The sequence below is a fragment of the Pteropus vampyrus genome, unplaced genomic scaffold (genome assembly GCF_000151845.1).
Source record: "Pteropus vampyrus isolate Shadow unplaced genomic scaffold, Pvam_2.0 Scaffold50, whole genome shotgun sequence".
NCBI classification, from domain to species: domain Eukaryota; kingdom Metazoa; phylum Chordata; class Mammalia; order Chiroptera; family Pteropodidae; genus Pteropus; species Pteropus vampyrus.
In genome coordinates this window covers 4,887,474-4,904,699 of record NW_011888831.1, presented here as the reverse complement: position 1 = coordinate 4,904,699, position 17,226 = coordinate 4,887,474, and the positions used below count along the sequence as shown (strand labels likewise).

Here is a 17,226-nt window from a genome sequence, read left to right as displayed (position 1 = left end):
TTCCCTGAGGGAAAGTCCCTTTGGGCAAAGCAAAGAGAAGTTCAGAAAGAAATATTGAAAGTGAAAGCATTTTATTTAAGCATCAAATTCATGGCAAGGCTCTATGTCTTATCTGTTAGTCTTTGAGTTACTACTCAGAAATAAATATGTCCCAGGAAAGCATATTATCATTCCTATAAAATTTTTAAGCCAGTTTTTAAACAAGAATTAAGTCCAAATTGGCTGATTGGGATGATGATGAGGGCTAATATTGCCAATTAGGTTATGCAGTGTACATTTTACATGAAATGAATGGACAAATTAGCAGTTACAAGGTTTCGTTGGACAAATGTTTAAAGTGCATAAGATTAAAGTTGTAAGTGTGTGTGTGTGTGTGTGTGTGTGTGTGTGTGTGTGTGTGTGTGTGTGTAGAGAAAGAGGCAAACGTGTGTTGAAACTAATTATATTTCAATCTTCCCTTGGCAAATACCTTTCTAAGTGTATCAGATTAAGCTGGTGCCTTCAAGAGAAAAAGTAGTAGGTATAATTAATAATAATATGATGAATCTAGCAAGGCTCTTTGGTATACTTCCCAGAAATTTAAGAAGTAAATGATTCTATTGATTAGGTAGTGAATCCTATTGCAAAGAATGCCTCTTTTCAAAATTAAATTCCAATAATTTGATTTTAGAATATAATCACTATCAAGTGGTTTGTTTATATCACTATTTCCCGATGTGCTTTCTATGGAGTAAAATAAGGCTCCATGAACAAATAAGTTTGGGAAAATGAAAAGCTGAACAATGATAAATATGCTTATCACAGGGCTTTTGGATTTTTGTATTAAACAGCTTTTGCTGCATAACCACCACCACAAAATCACAGTGGCACACAGAAATAAGCACTTAGTTCTCGCTTACAAGTTTATAGGGCTCATAGGGCGGTTCTGCCCAAGGCTGGTGTTGAGTTCAGGTTCTTTCCTCTTGTCTCTGAAGCAGGCTAGGGAGGTTACCTGGGGCACATTCTTCCCATGGAACAGGTCAAAAGATTCCAGAGGAGCAAGTAGAAACATACAATACCTCTTAAGTTCTGCACTGGCACCCTGTTACTTCTACCCACATTCTATTGGCCAAAGCAAGTTGTATGACCAAATCTAACATCAATGAGTCAGGGAACCATTCGTCCCCCATGGACGTGAGGAGGAGAGAATATTTTCTGTACAATAAGGCCCAATAGCCTTTCATATGATAACGTGCATTGAAAATCTTCAAAAGAGAAAATCTAGTATGTAGCATTTTCCAAACTCATTGGACCAGAGAACCTACCAGCATTTCATAGAACTGATTAAACTGACAAAAGACAGATTACCAGGAGAAAAGGCATACACATTTTTTTAATGTTAATAGCTTTACATTCATGAGGACTTCACAGAAAAGACGTGAACCCCCAAAGAAACAGTTAGACTTGAGAACTTATATGCCATTTTAACAAAAGGTGATAAACCGAGGAGATGTGATTAGACAAAAGAAAAGGAAGTTGGGCTTCTAGGGCCAAAAAATTGTGGGAAAGTGACTAGGAAATATACTGGGGAAACACATGGAAGATAAGGATGATTTTAGTAAGATTATGTTTATGCAGACTCATCTTCGTGCTGGCTCGCTGTCTCCATTGATAACAGTCGCTCCCCTCATTTTGGTACAGGATTGACGATGAAAACCTATGCCGCCTTTGCAAAGGGAAATTTATGCCCCGCTTGTAGGCAGATAAGGGGAAAACAAAGAACTTTTCCTACATCTGTTGATTCTCAATTGCCTTCAGCTCAAAATAATCCTTATGCTGAAGTGGCATATTTTGGAGTAGCATATGCTGGACTCCTTCACCAGACTACCTAGGTTCACATCCTGGCTCCATCATTTATTAGCTGTGTGACCTTGAGTAAGTCCCTTAAATTCTCTAAAATGGGGATAACGGGAATTATTTTCTCATAGAGTTGTTGCGAAGATTAAATGAGTTGATCTAGGCAAAGTGCTTAGAACAGTATCTGGCATGAGTTAAAAGCTATACAAGTGTTTATTGTTTTAATTATCTTTTGGCTTGTAATTTTACTTCCAAGAATGTACCCAAAGCACTGGAAAATTGTACTAAAATGTTCATATAAGGATGTTTCTTGTAAAATTGTTTAGAATAGCTAAAAAATAGGAAACCAAGTAAATGTGCACAAATAGGGATTGAATAAATTGTCTCTATGATAAATATCAGGCAAGCATTACAAAGTATGATGTGGATGTCAATTTAGTGATTTGGAAAGATGGCTATGCTGTATTTTTAAGAGATCCATGAAAAGAAAATACATGTATTATTACCCCATTATTTTTGTCTTTCTTTTGTAGAGGCTAGAAGGATGGATACCAAAGAGATAAGTCTAGCTCTCTGAATAGAGGGACTATTAGGTGTTTTAAAAACACTTTTTCCTGTGTTTTCTGATTTGTCTGCAATAATATGCATTTTCTATATAGTTTGAAAAGTAAAACCTGAGTGTAGAACTTAGTATAGCTTTCTGGTGATTTAAGTGTAGAGAAACCAGGGTGGAGAACTGTGAAGAGTCAGATTTTACGCTATTTGCAAACTAACAAGTTAGCCTGCCACATTTTCATGGATGTTGGCTAAAGACATTAGACTCTTGAGTCAGACACGAAGGATAGTTTATACAGCAGTGCCACGGCTAGAGCATCGGCATTTGTGCTGGTTTCGAGCCTTAATTCCCACAAAATAAAGTGAAGAGGACCAGGTGGCACCAGAAGATAAGTGCTTGTGTTACAGGAGAGGAACTCTGAGCTTAGGAACTAGAATCTTCTACAAGTAGTAAGCAAATCTGCCCCATGCTCTGGAAGGAGACACTCCTTATCTTCCAAGGATGTTCGTCACACCAACATCCTTCAGAAGAGTCTGGAACATCGGTGACTCTCCTCACAAGATGTGCAGACATATGAGAGACCTGGGGGAATCATGTTCCAACAACCAGAGCTTCTCAAATGTTAACGGGCATATGAGTCACCCTGGGAATCTTGTTAGCATACGAGATTTGATTCAGGAAGTCTGGGGTGGGGCCTGAGAGCCAGCTAACAAGAGAGTTTACAACAAGCTCCAGGCCATGTGGGTACTGCTGGTTCAAGCTCACATTTTGAGTAGAGGCCTTAGGCACCACCCTCAAGGCATGGGCAGTAGTTGCAGGCAAGAGTGCTGGCCGGGGGGATTGTGGTTAAATGGGGATGGTTGGGTGAGATAGAACCCTTCCTAAATCCTTCCCAGTGATGATCAGAGGGGGACATGTCAATAGTTTCAAAGGCTGGATTTGACTGTGAACAAGTATACAGTGTGGCCAGGAGGCCTGAGAGAGTTTTCCCATCACTCCAGGGGCCCTCGGGAGCCTGGCTGGTAGAGGTTTCTACCTCCCCTGGCCCCCTCTCCCCAGGAAGCTTCTCTCTCTGCCGGCCACGATTCCCAGGAACAACTCCTTTCCAATTACACTCCCGCCCTGCTTTAGCCACTGACTCAACTGACAAGCCCCCGGTGCTGTCTTCCTCTGGCTCTTCCCATTGTGGTTAAAATCCAGGGGTGTGTGCAGCCTGGCTCCCTCCTGCTTTGGGAGCCTGTCTGAGGCACCGCAGCACAGTAATTAAGAGCTCCATCTTTGGATCAGCCAGACCTGGGTATGACATTCCAGCCCCTTCCCTTAGCTCCTATGTGACACTGGGCAAGTCACTTTTGCAATCTGTGCCTGTTTCCTCATCTACGAATGGGATCATCACACCCTTGAACCTCAAAGATCGTTGTGGAGATGAAATGAAATTGTGTGCGTAAAATGCCTAATACCATGCCTGGACAGGGCAGGAGTTTGCTCAATGGAGACTATTATTGTCAGTATTCTTGCAGCAATTAGCAGAGAATTGCATACTTAGCAGTTGCTTAATAAACATTTCCCCAAAAGACAGTTGGAGACCTTAAAGTAAATCTCTTGCAAGTTGTGAGACATGAGCAAGTCACCTCTTCTCTCTAAGCCTAAAGTGTAAAATGGAGATAATAATCCCCACTGCTCGGGGAACTTGACTAAGGAATAAATGATATAGAAGAACTTATAAACTATAAGATGAACTAAAATATTATAATTACAAGGTGGGGGGCAGGAAACAAAACACATACCACAAAAGTATAATATAAATAGCTGTAAACAGCTCCAGGTATAAAGCATAACAAGCAGAAACCATGTAGTCTTTCCTAGCACTTAACTTATCCAGCAGCCCTCTTAACCCTGTAGGACACAGCATCATTTCTGGAAATAAATTTAAACCTCTTTAGAGCACTGGCAATGGGTGTCTGAGGTGTCCAGATAATTCACGGCTTCTTATGAGAAGTCTGGGTTTTGATTTTCCACTCCTCAGATCAAGGGTGAGGCAGCTCACTGAGAGGCACAACTGATGGTGAAAGAACAGGCCAACTGTATTAATAAGCTATTGCTGTGTAACAAAATTATGCCAAAATTCAGTGGCTTAAAACAACTTTATTATCTCATGGTTTCTGTGGGTCAGGAATCTGGGTGTAGCTTAATTAGACACCTCTGGTTTAGGGTCTCTCACAGATTGTAATCAAGGTGTCACTCGGGGCTGTGGTCATCTCGAGGCTTAACTGGGGTAGACCTGCTTTCAAGCTCACTCACGTAGCTGTTGACTGGAGACATCAATTCTTTGCCATGTGGGCCTTTCCTTAGGTGGCCTACAACATGGCAGCTGGCTTCCCCCAAGACAAGAGCCCTGAGAGGGAGAGAAAGAGTGTGTAACAGATGGAAGCCACAGTCTGTCTATCTGTCTGTCTCTCTAATAAACTTTATTTTGAGAGCAGTTTTGGGTTTAAAGAAAAATTGAGCAGAAAATAACAAGAGTTCCCATACACCTCCTCAATACTCCCCCCACCAGTTTCCCTTAGTATTGACGTCTTGCATTAATATGATACATTTGTTGTAGATGATGAGCCAACATTGACACATTTTATTAACTAAAGTCCATAGTTTAGGAGTCACTCTTAGTGTTGTACATACTATGGGTTTGGACAAATGTGTAATGGCACGTAACCACCATGTTAGCACCACACAGAATAGATTCATCCTTCCCTCTGTGTTCCACCGATCATCTTTCCCTCCCTCCCCCAAACACAGTCTTTTCGTAACCTCATCTCAGAAGTGACATTCCATCACTTTTGCCATATTCTATTCATTAGAGTCAACAGGTTCAGCCAGTACTCAAAGGAAAGGCATGAATACCAGGAAGCCGAGGTCATGGGGAGGCGGGGGTGGAGGGTGGGGGTGGGGACACATCTGCTGCACCAATCCACACAAAAGTTGTTACATCCCTGGAATTTGTCTTCTTGCAGTGTCCACAGTGGTTATTCACAAGACTCACACAGGAGCGCTCTGTTCCCAAGTCTCCAACCACTGCTGGTTGGAAAGCCCAAAGTCTACTCATGGGGAGTATTTTATAGTGAGTTGATCATGTAGGTGCATTCTAGTCACGTGACTAGCCTTAAAGGTTGAAATCCATCCCTTAAGCTCCACCAAAATCAGGTGCAAATCATAAACCCAATTATTATCACCGAACAGTGTTCCCTAGCCGATTCTGTACCGAACCACCTATGGATCCATGGTTACAGAATATTATTCATCATTAGTTAATAGAATCCATAGTGTTGGCCGAGGGTCTCCAGTAGTTCTGGAGATAAGTGTGCAATCAGTCCATACCAGTTGAGATTAGCTCATGCTATGCAATTCACTCCCATGACACTTGGTCAGGATCTTTCAAAAACTAATCATCCTTCATCTGAACGGTAATGGACAAGTCTCTGTCTACTTGGCATCTCTTTAGGGAATTGCTCCGTGTTCTATGTAGGCTTCATATAGATGCTATCACAATCTGTTCAGTACCTCTGTCCAGTGGGGTTGCCCACCATATCCTAGGTCTGTGCAGCAAATACTCCATTTCCTTGGCTGCTGTGACTAGTCCAGTGATGGGCATATGACCCATGCCAGGCTAGAGACATTCTCTGAGATTGATGTGGGCACTAGACAGGCACACAGGAGTGACTCTCTTTTCTTCGAAGAAGGACAAGAACATCAGTGCCATCTTTGCAATCCTGTTACGAGAACCTGCCTGAACACAAAGCTAATACAGGGGAGGCAGAGGCAAGATATTGAGAAAGAGAAATTTTGATGACACAATGTGACCTCCTGGATCCAGCCATGCCTGAAGCCACAGACAATCCTGGACCGTTGACTTTATAAGTCAATTAGTCCCTTTTGTCAGTAAGCCAGTTTCACTGGGTTTTCTATTCCTTGTCATTGGAAAGGTCCTTACTGATAGAGCTTGGGTATGAGAAATATATTTAAAACTTCTAACCCAGCATGGTTTGAGTTGGAGCCATTTCTGTGCCTGTGGGAACATTAACCCCCAACTGCTTCCTCTATTTATATCTTAAGAGCAGGGCTCCCATTTGGCTCCAGGCTATAAGTAGGCATTTTCTTGTAGGGCCCAAAGCCCCCTTGCCAGAACCCTGGACTCTGAGATCCTTGCTTCATTCTCTCTGCTCCAGGCCCCTGTAATTTGTTTTGTGGTTTACTTGAATTGTATCCATTGGCCGGCCACTGAAGCCACATTTCTTTGTGAAGCTCATCCTTCACATTTCTTTGTGAGCTCTACACCATTACCCAGGAGGGTCTCTCCAGTGGCTATGTTGCTACCCCAAACTAAAATATCATTGCTGAAAATTCTTACAATGGATTGCTTTCTGGGGGCCAGGTGCTATACTAAATGTTTTATGTAATTACTGCATTTGATTCTCACCACACAGAGGTAGATATTTGCATCCCTGTTTCCAGATGTGGTAACTAAGCCTCAGAGAAGTTAAGCAATTTGTCTGAGGTCACACATCTAGCATGTGATGGGAAAGAGACAAATTCAGCTCTGGTGTCAAAGCTCTTAAGTTTAACCACTACCCCCAGAATATCTCATGGCAGAAAAGCGACCACAAGCCCCCCCCCATCCCCACCCCCCATGGAAGACAACGCAAAGCAACCAAAGCATCCTGAGGCTGGTGTGCCCTCAGACTCCTCCATGCATTGCACCCCCAGCCACCATGGTTGATCCAGAGCACATGAGATGCCAGCTCAGCTGCTCCACTCTCTGTGTCTTTACCTTGAGCCCTGGAGCATTGGGCGAGGTCCTGTGGCATATTTCCCATCCCTTCCTCCCCATGGAGCCACACCAAAGCCCCTGTTCCTCTTCGCTTGATTTCGTGGGTGCTCCTCAACCAGACAGCAGACGATAAGCCTTGGCCCAGGGAGGGCCATCCATTCCTGTCTGCTTCAGGGGTCCTGCCAGGAGCAGCTGCTAATCTTTCCAGAGGAGGACAGGGCTCTTTCAAAAGTTCATTTGCTATGTCTCGGCAGAGTACAATGGCCAAAATGAACACTCCGCAACTGCACTTCTAAGGAAGGGTGAGGAGAGAGCTGCTCCGTCAGCTGGAGGCTAATGGGGACCCAGATGACCACTTCATTTAACTTTCAGGTAAGATTTCTATGATGTTTTATGTTGACTTTCACCTGCTCCTGAGTTCACTGCGTGTCTTTAACTCCTTGGAAGGCGGAGACCTCACCTTAAATCTCTACTCGGTCCCTCTTGGGCCCTGCACTGTGTTGTACACAGGTGGCCGATGCTACCCCAGAGAACACACCTATCCCTTGGACCTTTAGATCTGCATCTTTGTGCCTGAGGGTGATTTCTCCACAACCGAAGTAGGCCTCTAGTCCCACAGGTGTGGCAAGCTGGAACTGCCAGGACATTATTAACCCCCCAGGCCCAGCCCAGGACATTACTATCCCCCCAGGCCCCTCAGCCACAGTAGGGCAGGCAGGATAATCCTGACAGTGTTTCCCTGTGCGATTAACCCCCAGTAGTCCAATATAGAAGCTGGTTTAATAGCGTCCCTGGATTGGCTGTCTTCCCTTTTCTGTATCCTCTCTACTAGGATCTTTCCCTCACCTCCCAAATAATCTACTTGCTTTTGAGTCCTTGTCCCAAGGTCTGCTTCTGGAAGAACACAAACTAAGACAACACATGGCCCTCACTCAGTAAATATTTGTGGAAGGAAGAATATTAATCTAGGACAAATAATATAGTAGGGCCTTTTCAATGCTCCAGAACTTTGCTTAAAAGGCCATCTTGGGGGTTTAGGGGAGGATCATATTTACAAGAGAAGCAATATTCTTTTTGTGACTTCTCATAGCTTCCCAGGGATAAAGTTCTGGAACTCAATTTATTTTGAAGACCACCTAAGGGCAGGGAGTGTATTTAATTAAAACAAAAGGGCTCCAGGATATTTGAGGCATTTTCCTTGTGCCCACAGAAGCGGGCTGTGTGTGGAATTTTACCCAAGAAATTAGTTTAAGATCTACAATTAATATAATCTATACAATTTCTCTCTTTTTTGGGGGGGGGCAGGTTATAGACATCTATAGGTGATGAGAAATTACAAAAAAAATGCCAGCTTATTTGAGAAGAAAAGAAATTCTGAAAAGAACTTTGTTCATTAAATTAGTTATGTCAAGGAACTGTGGCTTTCCTGGGCAATTAAAGGCATCTTGGTAAAGGAGAGGTTGACCTCATCGACATACCAGACATCTGCTTCCTTCAGATGTAGGTCTGATTTCCTTTTATTCGTCTTCTTTTTAATGCATAAACTTGAGGTAAGGATAAATTATAAGCTTGTCAGTATCATGGGTGGATTTTCATTCGGGCAGAGTAGTAGCTAAATCACAGTGTAGGAGCTTTGGAATAAGGTTTCCTTCAAAGTAGTGATTAGGGTGGTCAGCTTTGACTGAGGGCTGCCTGCTGTTGGGGCTGCAGTCTTTATCTGAAGGGTAGGCTAGGTTCTCAGGAGTCTGCTCTGCACAGGGGTCAGAGTGGAAGCCCTTGAGGGCCAAAATCCGGTACCGCTTCCTCCGGTTCAGTTTATATATGCGAATCCTTTCTTGTTCTGCCTCTGGGTCTGTGAGAATTCCATCCCAACGCAGACTCTCATTGATCTGGTTCGAAAGGTTCTCTTCTATTTCAGCAAAGTAGGGGAGACTTACAGTGGGGGAGAAAGAAGGGATGAGATTGCTTTCCTCTTTATCCTGTCTGTGCTCTTGCCTCGGGCCATGATCCTTGCTGGGACTTAAGATGCCATGAAAAGATGAAGACAGCTGCTGATTCTTCAAGCCTGGACTCTGATGTTTATCTGCTGAGCAGATGACCAGTGTTAGTGTTTGTGGTGATGCCTGCTCTCATCCTGCTTGAGGATGATGCTGAAATCACCAAAGATGTAAGAGGATAGAGGCCCCTCCTTCCCTAGGGTTCAAGTGGCCAAGCTCTTCAGCCTCATATACATCCACTGACTATGTTTCTGGTCAAGTCATTTTGGGGAAGGAGGAACCATTTATTGAGCACATACTATGAACCAGGTCCTCTGGATAAAGACTATCAGCCCTATTTTCCAGGTGAGGAAACTGAGTCTCCACAAGTCTCAGTCACTTGCCAATGCCACACAGCAGGTGGCAGGGCCAGAACTTGAATGCAGGTCTGACTTCCAGTGCCTTGTTCTTTCCACTGTGCCAGGCTGCCTACCACTTCACCTCGTCACATGCTCACCAAAGTACTTTCCAGTTCTAGGAGCCTATGACTCTACCCCTAGTCTAGACTTCTTTATGGTGGAAGAAATAGAGAACAACAAAAAAGCTTCCTACATTTGACTGCGGAAAGCACTATTACGCCAAGCCAGGAAATACTTCTGTTGTGTGGCTTGTACTGATTTTTTTTTTTTTTTTACAGTAATAGCATTCCTGAATTATATAACACACTTATAAAACACTATAAATTGTGATTTTTTCATCAGCTTATCCTTCTATTTTGGGGGAGAGAGAAATCCTCCCCGCCTCAAAAAAAAAAAAGAAATGAAAATTTTAAAAATTTTCTTTTGACATTTTTATGGCTTCCTACTCCCCGAAAACGATTTGGTGTCCCCTGCTGACAGTATGAGGTACATGCCACTGTAATTCCTAGAGTCAGAAGCTATGCCAAAAAAGACAAAAAAATTTCCTAATTTGGTTTTGCAGACACATAGAGGGCTTTTTGACCTGTACTCCAGAATTGTTTTCTTGCCTTTTTATTATAATTCCACCTGAAGAAATAATTATAAGCGTTTCATTGCTTCCTCCCCCAAATTTGGGAAAGGTTGCCACTCATTCTGGCTCCAGCTTGCCCGGGGTATCAGCTCTGCACACAAAGGGCCAGGGCCCAGAAACTTGAACCCAGCACTAGCCACATTGGAGGTCAGGGCTGCTGTGCCAGAGTCAATGAGAACTCCCTCCCTGATAGCCAAACCCTTGGAGAGGGACCACACAGGTATCAGTGGAGACTCAGCACTCACAGGCAGGGGCATACTACGTCACTGTTACTCTCTCCATAAAGTGGATGCTCAGCACCTCTGTTAAGAAATCAAAGAGTTCTATGAGAGGAATTCAGTGAGATGTAGGGACTCTGTGGGTTTGTGGCAGGGTTAATGTATGTATGTGTGTGACATGTCCTCGAGAGCGACTGGAGTAAGAACCTGTGTGCGTATGGTTGTATGTGTACAGAAACTGTTTGGGAGGGGGTCTATGCATGTGAAACAGAGTACCTATCTGTATGTGAGTGTAGACTGTGACTGTGTGTGCCCGATGAGGTATCTGTGTTTAGTTTCATTTGGTGGTTATACTGACACATGGAGTGTTGTTGACATGTTTGGGATTATAAAAGTACTACATAGTACCTGACTGGTACTGGTACTATGTCAGGTACTATGTAGTACTTTTATAATCTCAAACATGGTGTGTGTGCAGTCAAAGGCTGACCTTGGCGGATGGGGTTGGGGGAGGACAGTTAGTGCAGGGAGGATCCTACTTTATATACATTTACTGGGTGTCTACAAAACATCCAGAAGCCAGGTGAGTGTGCAATGAGGGATTCTAGGCAGAAGGCAGGAGTCTGTGTTTCTGCGCATGAAGAGTGCCTGCCACTAGTGTATTAATATCTTTGGTTTAGGGAAAGTCTGTGTGAAGATAAAGGGATCTCTGTAGGACGGTTTGAGATTTCTATGGGGAAGTTATGGATATTTAAGATTGCGAGTTTCTGCTGAGGGATTAGGAAATTGAGAGGATGTCTATGTAAAGCTGAGGTGCTGTGTGGGGCTGCGAGGCTCTGTAGGAATGATGCTGGGTATCTGGGGGTGGGGTATTTCTGTGCAGGGTAAAAGGTCTCCATGGATGCTGATAATTCTCGGTGCGGGATCGAAGTCTCTCTGCTTTTGGGGGGAGGGTTTCTGTGGACATGTATGATCTTTATGAGCAGAGATGAGCATCACTGCGCAGCGAGAAGTCGTATGTGTGAGAAGTGGAGATCTCTGGGACCGGCGAGTTTCTGACGCTGTTCTGAACTAGTCCCCAGGCAGATGGGGATCTCTGAGGGGTGGGAGTGGATGACCTCGGAGAAGAATCTCAGCTACGGGAGCTGAGGCTGCCGCGCTAGCTGTCGCTCTTACCGTCCCCCTTGCCCGACCCCTTGGTCTTTTTCTTCTTCTTCCTTTTCTTCACCTTCCGTTTGGTCGGCTCTGAGGCGCTGCCGGGGATGGGAGGTAGTCTGGATCCTTTCAAGCCCGCAGCGCCGCCCTCTGGCTCCTCTTCGTCGTCCTCGTCGTCCTCATGGTACCCCGACGCCCCTGCCCCATCTCGGCCGTCCATCCGCCCGCGGGGCGGCCCCCTGAGCCTGAGGCAGCCCAAGACTCGCTGCAGCCAAGCCGGCCGCTCCGGGTGAGGAGCGCCTGGCCAGGGCCACGCGTCTCCATGGCGACCGCCGCGCGCCGCGCGTGCGCAACCCGTAAACTTCAGCCCAGGAGCCGCCTCTGAGCTAGGTGTGCACATGCGTGTTTCAGTCTGAGACCTTGGTACAGTCGATGGTGCACAGGGAAGAGTGAATAGAGAGATTATAAATGCTTGGGCTGACACACATCTCGTGCACTCACTCTTGTGCCTAACTGGGAGGTGAACACACACTGCAGTGTGTGTGTGTGTGTGTGTGTATAGTTTACTGTTAAATTGTACACCTGAAACTTACTGGATTTCCTTAACCAATGTCACCATAAAAAGAATAAAACATAAAATAAATATGTCATTTGTTCTCTCCTAAATTTTTAACTCTCGAGTTCCAGTCTCGTACCCCTATCTTGGCCTTTCAAGCCCAACATGTCTCAGAAAACAAATTTACTTCTCCATCGTTCTCTATCTCAGTGAACAAAAAAGCTGGACAGGCCAGAAACCTGACAGCCTTCCTTGCCTCCCCTCCCTCCCTGTGCCCTCACCTAGGCTAGGGCTGACCTCCATGTGTGATACTTGAGCTTCTGGACCCCCCTCCTAAATGGTCTCTGCTTCCAAACCCTCCCCTCAAATTCTCTATCCACACGGCTGCTAGAATAAACTTTTTAAGACAATAATTTCACTCTCTTGCTTAAAATCCTCTAGTGGGTCCCCATCACAATTCACATCAAGGTTGAACTTTAGTGTGGCTTGCAAAACCTGGTATGATCTGTCACCTGCTTTTCTTTCCAGCTTTATCCAACACAGATTGTATTTTCCAAAAATGGCTGGAACGGCACCTTATCCCACATGACTTTCTAGAATCTTGCCACTCCCACATCAAGAGACAGAGTTTAATTCCACTCCCCTTCAAACTGGGTAGGTTGGTTGACTCATTTGTAAACAATATATGTAGTGAAAGTGACTGTAACTTCTTAGGCTAGGTCATAAAAGGTAATACAGCATCTACCTTCTTAGCGGAAGACTTGCTCCTGGAGACCTGAGCCTCCTGGTAAGAAGTCTTAAGTACCCTGAGGCCACTATGCTGTAAGAAATCTCAAACTAGACCACATGGAGAAACCTTAACGCTATGTGAGAGAAGAGACAGAGAGATGCCCCAGCTGCTCCAGCCCCCACTTTTCCACATCCAGCCGAGGACAGATTGCAATAGCAGAAGAGACTTGCCTCAGGCCAACCCCAACCAAGCCCTTCCTGAATTCCTGACTCAAAGAAATTGTGAGAGGTAATGAAATGGTTGTAATTCTTTAAGTTATAAGTTTTGGGGGATGATAAGTTATGCAACAGTAGATAACCAGAACATTAGTCTTTGATTTTCAGCGTTCTAGTATGTATGACGTATTTCCCTATGGTTTTAAGTACCGTTTCCCTGATGGCTAATGATGTTGAGCCCTTTAAAACTGCTTATTGGCTATTTGTATATCTTACTTTGTGAAGTATCTGTTGACGTTTTTTTCCATTTTGTACTTGGAGTGTTTATATTTTTATTGTTGATTTGTAAGAGCTTTTTACATGTCTTGGATATAAACTCCTTTCTCAGATATATGGCTGCAAAGATTTTTTTTTCCATGTCCATAGCTTATTGATTCATTTTCTTTATTTTTTTTAAAATTTTTACTGGGGTCAAATACACATAACATAAAATTGAACATCTTAACTATTTTTCAAAGTACATAGTTCAGTGGTATTAAGTATATTCACATTGTTGTGCGACCATCGCCACCATCCATCTCCAGAATTCTTTTCATCTTACAAAACAGAAACTCTATATTTGTTAAACAATAACTCCCCATTCTTCCCCTCCCCTCACCTCCTGGCAACCACCATTCTACTTTCTGTCTCTATGAGTTTGACTAATCTAGGTACCTCATATAAGTGGAATCATATACTATTTGGCTTATTTCCCTGAGCGTAACATCCTCAAGGTTGTAGCATGGGTCAGAATTCCCCTCCTTTTAAAATTTATTTTTCAATTACAGCTGACATACAATGTTATATTAGTTTCAGGTATACAGCAAAATGATTAGACATTTATATAGCTCATGAAGTGTTCACTCCAATAAGTCTAGTACCATTTGATACCATACATAGTTATTATAATATTATTGACTATATTCCCTCTGCTGTACTTTACATCCCTGTGACAATTTTTTTTCAACATATTAACTTTTATTTATTTAACTTTATTTTTTATTATTAAAATTTTTTCATGTATATAATACTGATTTAAAAATCTTTTTTTAAAAATTTTATTAATCATCAACAGGAGAAAGAATGAAAACTTGTGATTGAGTCTCATGATGGAATATTATATGAGAATTAAAAAAGAAAAAACTATGGTCAAATGCGACCTCTTGGATGAATCTCTCAAAGTCTGAGCAAAAAGTTACAGTAGAATACAAATAAGCGAATCCATAGACAGAAAGCTGTGGCTTTCTGGTAGCTAGGGAGTGAGAAGAGAGGGGAATGGAGAGGAATTACTTAATGGATATGGGGTTTTCTTATGGGATGATGAAAAAAATTGAAACTAAAGAGATGTGGTTGTGCAACATTGTGAATGCAATAAATGCCACTGAATCGTACACTTTAAAATGGTGAATTGTATGTTATGTGAATTTCACTTCAATTTAAAAAAAGCATAGAGAATGTTCCCATTTACATAAAGTTTAAAACACGCGCACACAAACAGAATTATATATCATTTGAGGATGCACAGGCATGTAGTAAAAGTATAAAGGAATGTAGGGAACGGAGAAGTGCCAAATTCTAGATAAGATTACCTCTGGAGGCTGGGAGGAGACCATGGCTGGGAAGGTTACACAGGGGGCTTCCACCGTATTGAAAATGTTTCATTTCTTAAGCTGAACAGTTGGGCAGTGAGTACATTGTATGTTTTATATTATTCTTTATACCTTCTGGTATGTATACAATATTTTCTCCTAGCAATTTGAAACCTCACATAATTCCAGCCTGTACATTTCCTTAGGATCCTGTTATGGGATGAATTGTGTCCCCCTCAAATTCATATGCTGAAGTCATAACCCAGTATGTTTGTTATGACTGTATTTAGAGATAGAATCTGTAAAGAGGTAATAAATTAAAATGAGAATATTAGTGTGGGCTCTAATCCAATGTGACTGGTGTCTTTATAGGAAGAGATTAGTCCAGAGACACACGCAGAGGGACAACCATGTGAAGACACAGCAAGATGGGAGGCTGTCTAAAGGCAACGAAATAAGCCTCAGAAGAAACTAACCCCGCCAGCACCTTGATCTCAGACTTCTGGTCTCCAGATCTGTGAGAAATAAATTTCTGTTGTTTAAGCCACCAGTCTGTGGTACTTTGTTGTGGCAGCCTGAGCAAACTCTCATGGATCCTTTATCTTCTCCCTTCCCCTCGAGGTCCCTGCAGGCTATAGCTTTACTTCCATACTTCCTATTCTCCACCTTATAGTAGGCCCACTACATGACTTTCTAGTGTGTTTAGCCACCAGAGCAGATGGATACAGCATAGGAAAGGGCAGGAGGGCCCAGAGATCTGCCATTGGCTGAAAGAATCATCATCTCATCTCCCATTTTCAGCATTTTTAAAAAGTTCATCTTTCAGACCATGCAGGAGCAGTGTTCCAGAGGGAGAACTTGACAGTGAAGGAGCTTGGATAACTCTTTCAGCTGACCAAAGTCCTGGAGGAGAGGAAGCCCAGCAGGACTCAGGTGGGAAGCCACCCAGATGCCTACCCTCCCCACTCTGGCAGGCTGTGTCATGTCCTAGTTATTTTTGTGGGGGTTCAGAATGAGTCATCCCAAGGTGTACCTCTGTGGTATGCCCATTGTTTGAGCTAAAGGCAACTTTAGGCATGGGCTCAAGAGGAACTTCTGCCCCTCCCTTAACTACCTAGAAGAATTTGAATTAGGGACCTTGCCCACAAGAAGAGATTATCAGAGATAATCTCTTTTGACCTTCCTACAGGGCAGTGCAAACTTCTATTTACTACAACATCTGCTCTTCTTATCATCCTTTGAAGTCCCCCACGGCATTTTACCTCATCCCTAGCTCAGAATGTCTTAAATACCCATGTTCCCTTTCTATCTCTGCACCTCTCCTGTGTGGGGTCTGTGACTCTCTCATGTATGCGGGGTTCCCCGACATATGTATTAAATATGGTTATTTTTCCCTTGTTAATCTGTCTCATGTCTATTTGATTATTAAGATAGCCAACAGAACCTTGAGGGTAGAGGAAAGTTTCTTTCTCTCTGACACTTGCCAGGGATCTGCAACCAGACTGCTTGGGTTTGAATCCTATTTCTGCTACTTATCTGCTGTGTCTCCTTGGGCACTTACTTAACCTTTCTGTGCTTCAGCTTTCTCATCTTTTCAATTGTCATGGTAACAAATGCGTTATGGGTTTGAGAGGATTAAATGAGTTATTATTTGACTTTTAACATAGTTCCTAGTGCAGATACAGTGTTGCATATTGTTTCGTTTTGCTTTGCTTCGAACTTCAGACCAATAGTCAAAATGGCCTGAGTGCAGTATCAGTGATGAGAGATTCTCAACTCCTGGCTGATCTTGAGGAATGACATTTGTTCCTCGAAAAACATGGATTTCAGAACGTATGCGATTTGCAGAAGCCAACGAGAGTGACGCCTTGTCAGGGCCCTGCTCCAGGCCCCAGCACTGAGATGCTTTCCTCAGGAGTTTGCCTTGACAACAGTGACCCCGTGAATAATTCAGGTGGGTGTCTGGATATTCCTAAAGTCTTTTTCTTCCTGTAACTACGTGAGCATTGGAATGACACCTGTCATTCCCTGGGTAGACCTGGACAAACAGGCCTTACTAGGACCTTGGCCTCCTCAGGCCCCCCACAGCCTGTTGTAAGCCCTGGTTCTCTTGCCTGTGAAATGGGGACAATAATGGTACATATGAGATAATGCGCAGAAAGTGATTACACGGGGTCTGTGTAATGTGTGAGTGTAACGATCTGTTAGTCATGTCCGGACTATCTCTGCTGGTCTCTTCATACTTCAAGTCTCAAGAAGTTGGGACCTACCCACTAGTGATTTTATTTGCATAGCCCCTTCCCTCACACCTTCTGTAATTAAGGGCTGTACAGATGAGGAAGCTGAGGCCTCTCTTTGGATTTTAATTTCATTTAGAATGTTAATTGATTGTGTCTACACCTCTGCCCTCCAGGATATTTTCAGAACTCAAAGATCTAAGTTTCTTCCTGTATTAGTTTTTGTTAATTTATGCTGTCAAGT

The 17,226-nt window shown here is 43.3% G+C and overlaps 2 protein-coding genes across 3 annotated transcripts in view; one reads left to right on the top strand and one right to left on the bottom strand.

The window, feature by feature from the left end:
* Window positions 1–4,517: 4,517 nt before the first annotated feature.
* On the bottom strand, window positions 4,518–12,031 carry CUNH17orf97 (chromosome unknown C17orf97 homolog). Of its 2 annotated transcripts, none has more exons than XM_011359892.2 (2): window positions 11,638–12,031; window positions 4,518–9,300 (listed from the first exon to the last, which is right to left on the bottom strand). In XM_011359892.2, exons 1-2 carry the CDS (start codon window positions 12,014–12,016, stop codon window positions 8,810–8,812), a joined length of 870 nt encoding a protein of 289 aa, XP_011358194.2. In that variant the 5' UTR covers window positions 12,017–12,031; the 3' UTR covers window positions 4,518–8,809. The 2 variants fall into 2 exon arrangements, with proteins under 2 accessions (XP_011358194.2, XP_023386296.1); XM_023530528.1 differs by having other exon boundaries at window positions 4,518–9,303; window positions 11,638–11,957.
* Window positions 12,032–15,435: 3,404 nt separating this feature from the next.
* RPH3AL (rabphilin 3A like (without C2 domains)) overlaps window positions 15,436–17,226 on the top strand; it is a 159,805-nt gene continuing 158,014 nt past the window's right edge. The window contains exons 1-2 of the mRNA XM_023530522.1: window positions 15,436–15,678; window positions 16,471–16,699. The gene's annotated coding sequence lies outside the window, so the exon portion shown is untranslated. The remainder of the gene's footprint in view (window positions 15,679–16,470; window positions 16,700–17,226) is intronic.

Bases quoted from the DNA above. Each gene is read 5' to 3' on its own strand.
- CUNH17orf97 (XM_011359892.2), bottom strand. From the start codon at position 12,016: ATGTGCACACCTAGCTCAGAGGCGGCTCCTGGGCTGAAGTTTACGGGT. The intron at 9,301-11,637 runs GTAAGAGCGACA...TCTGCTCAGCAG, and splicing joins GGGGTCGGGCAAGGGGGACG to ATAAACATCAGAGTCCAGGC.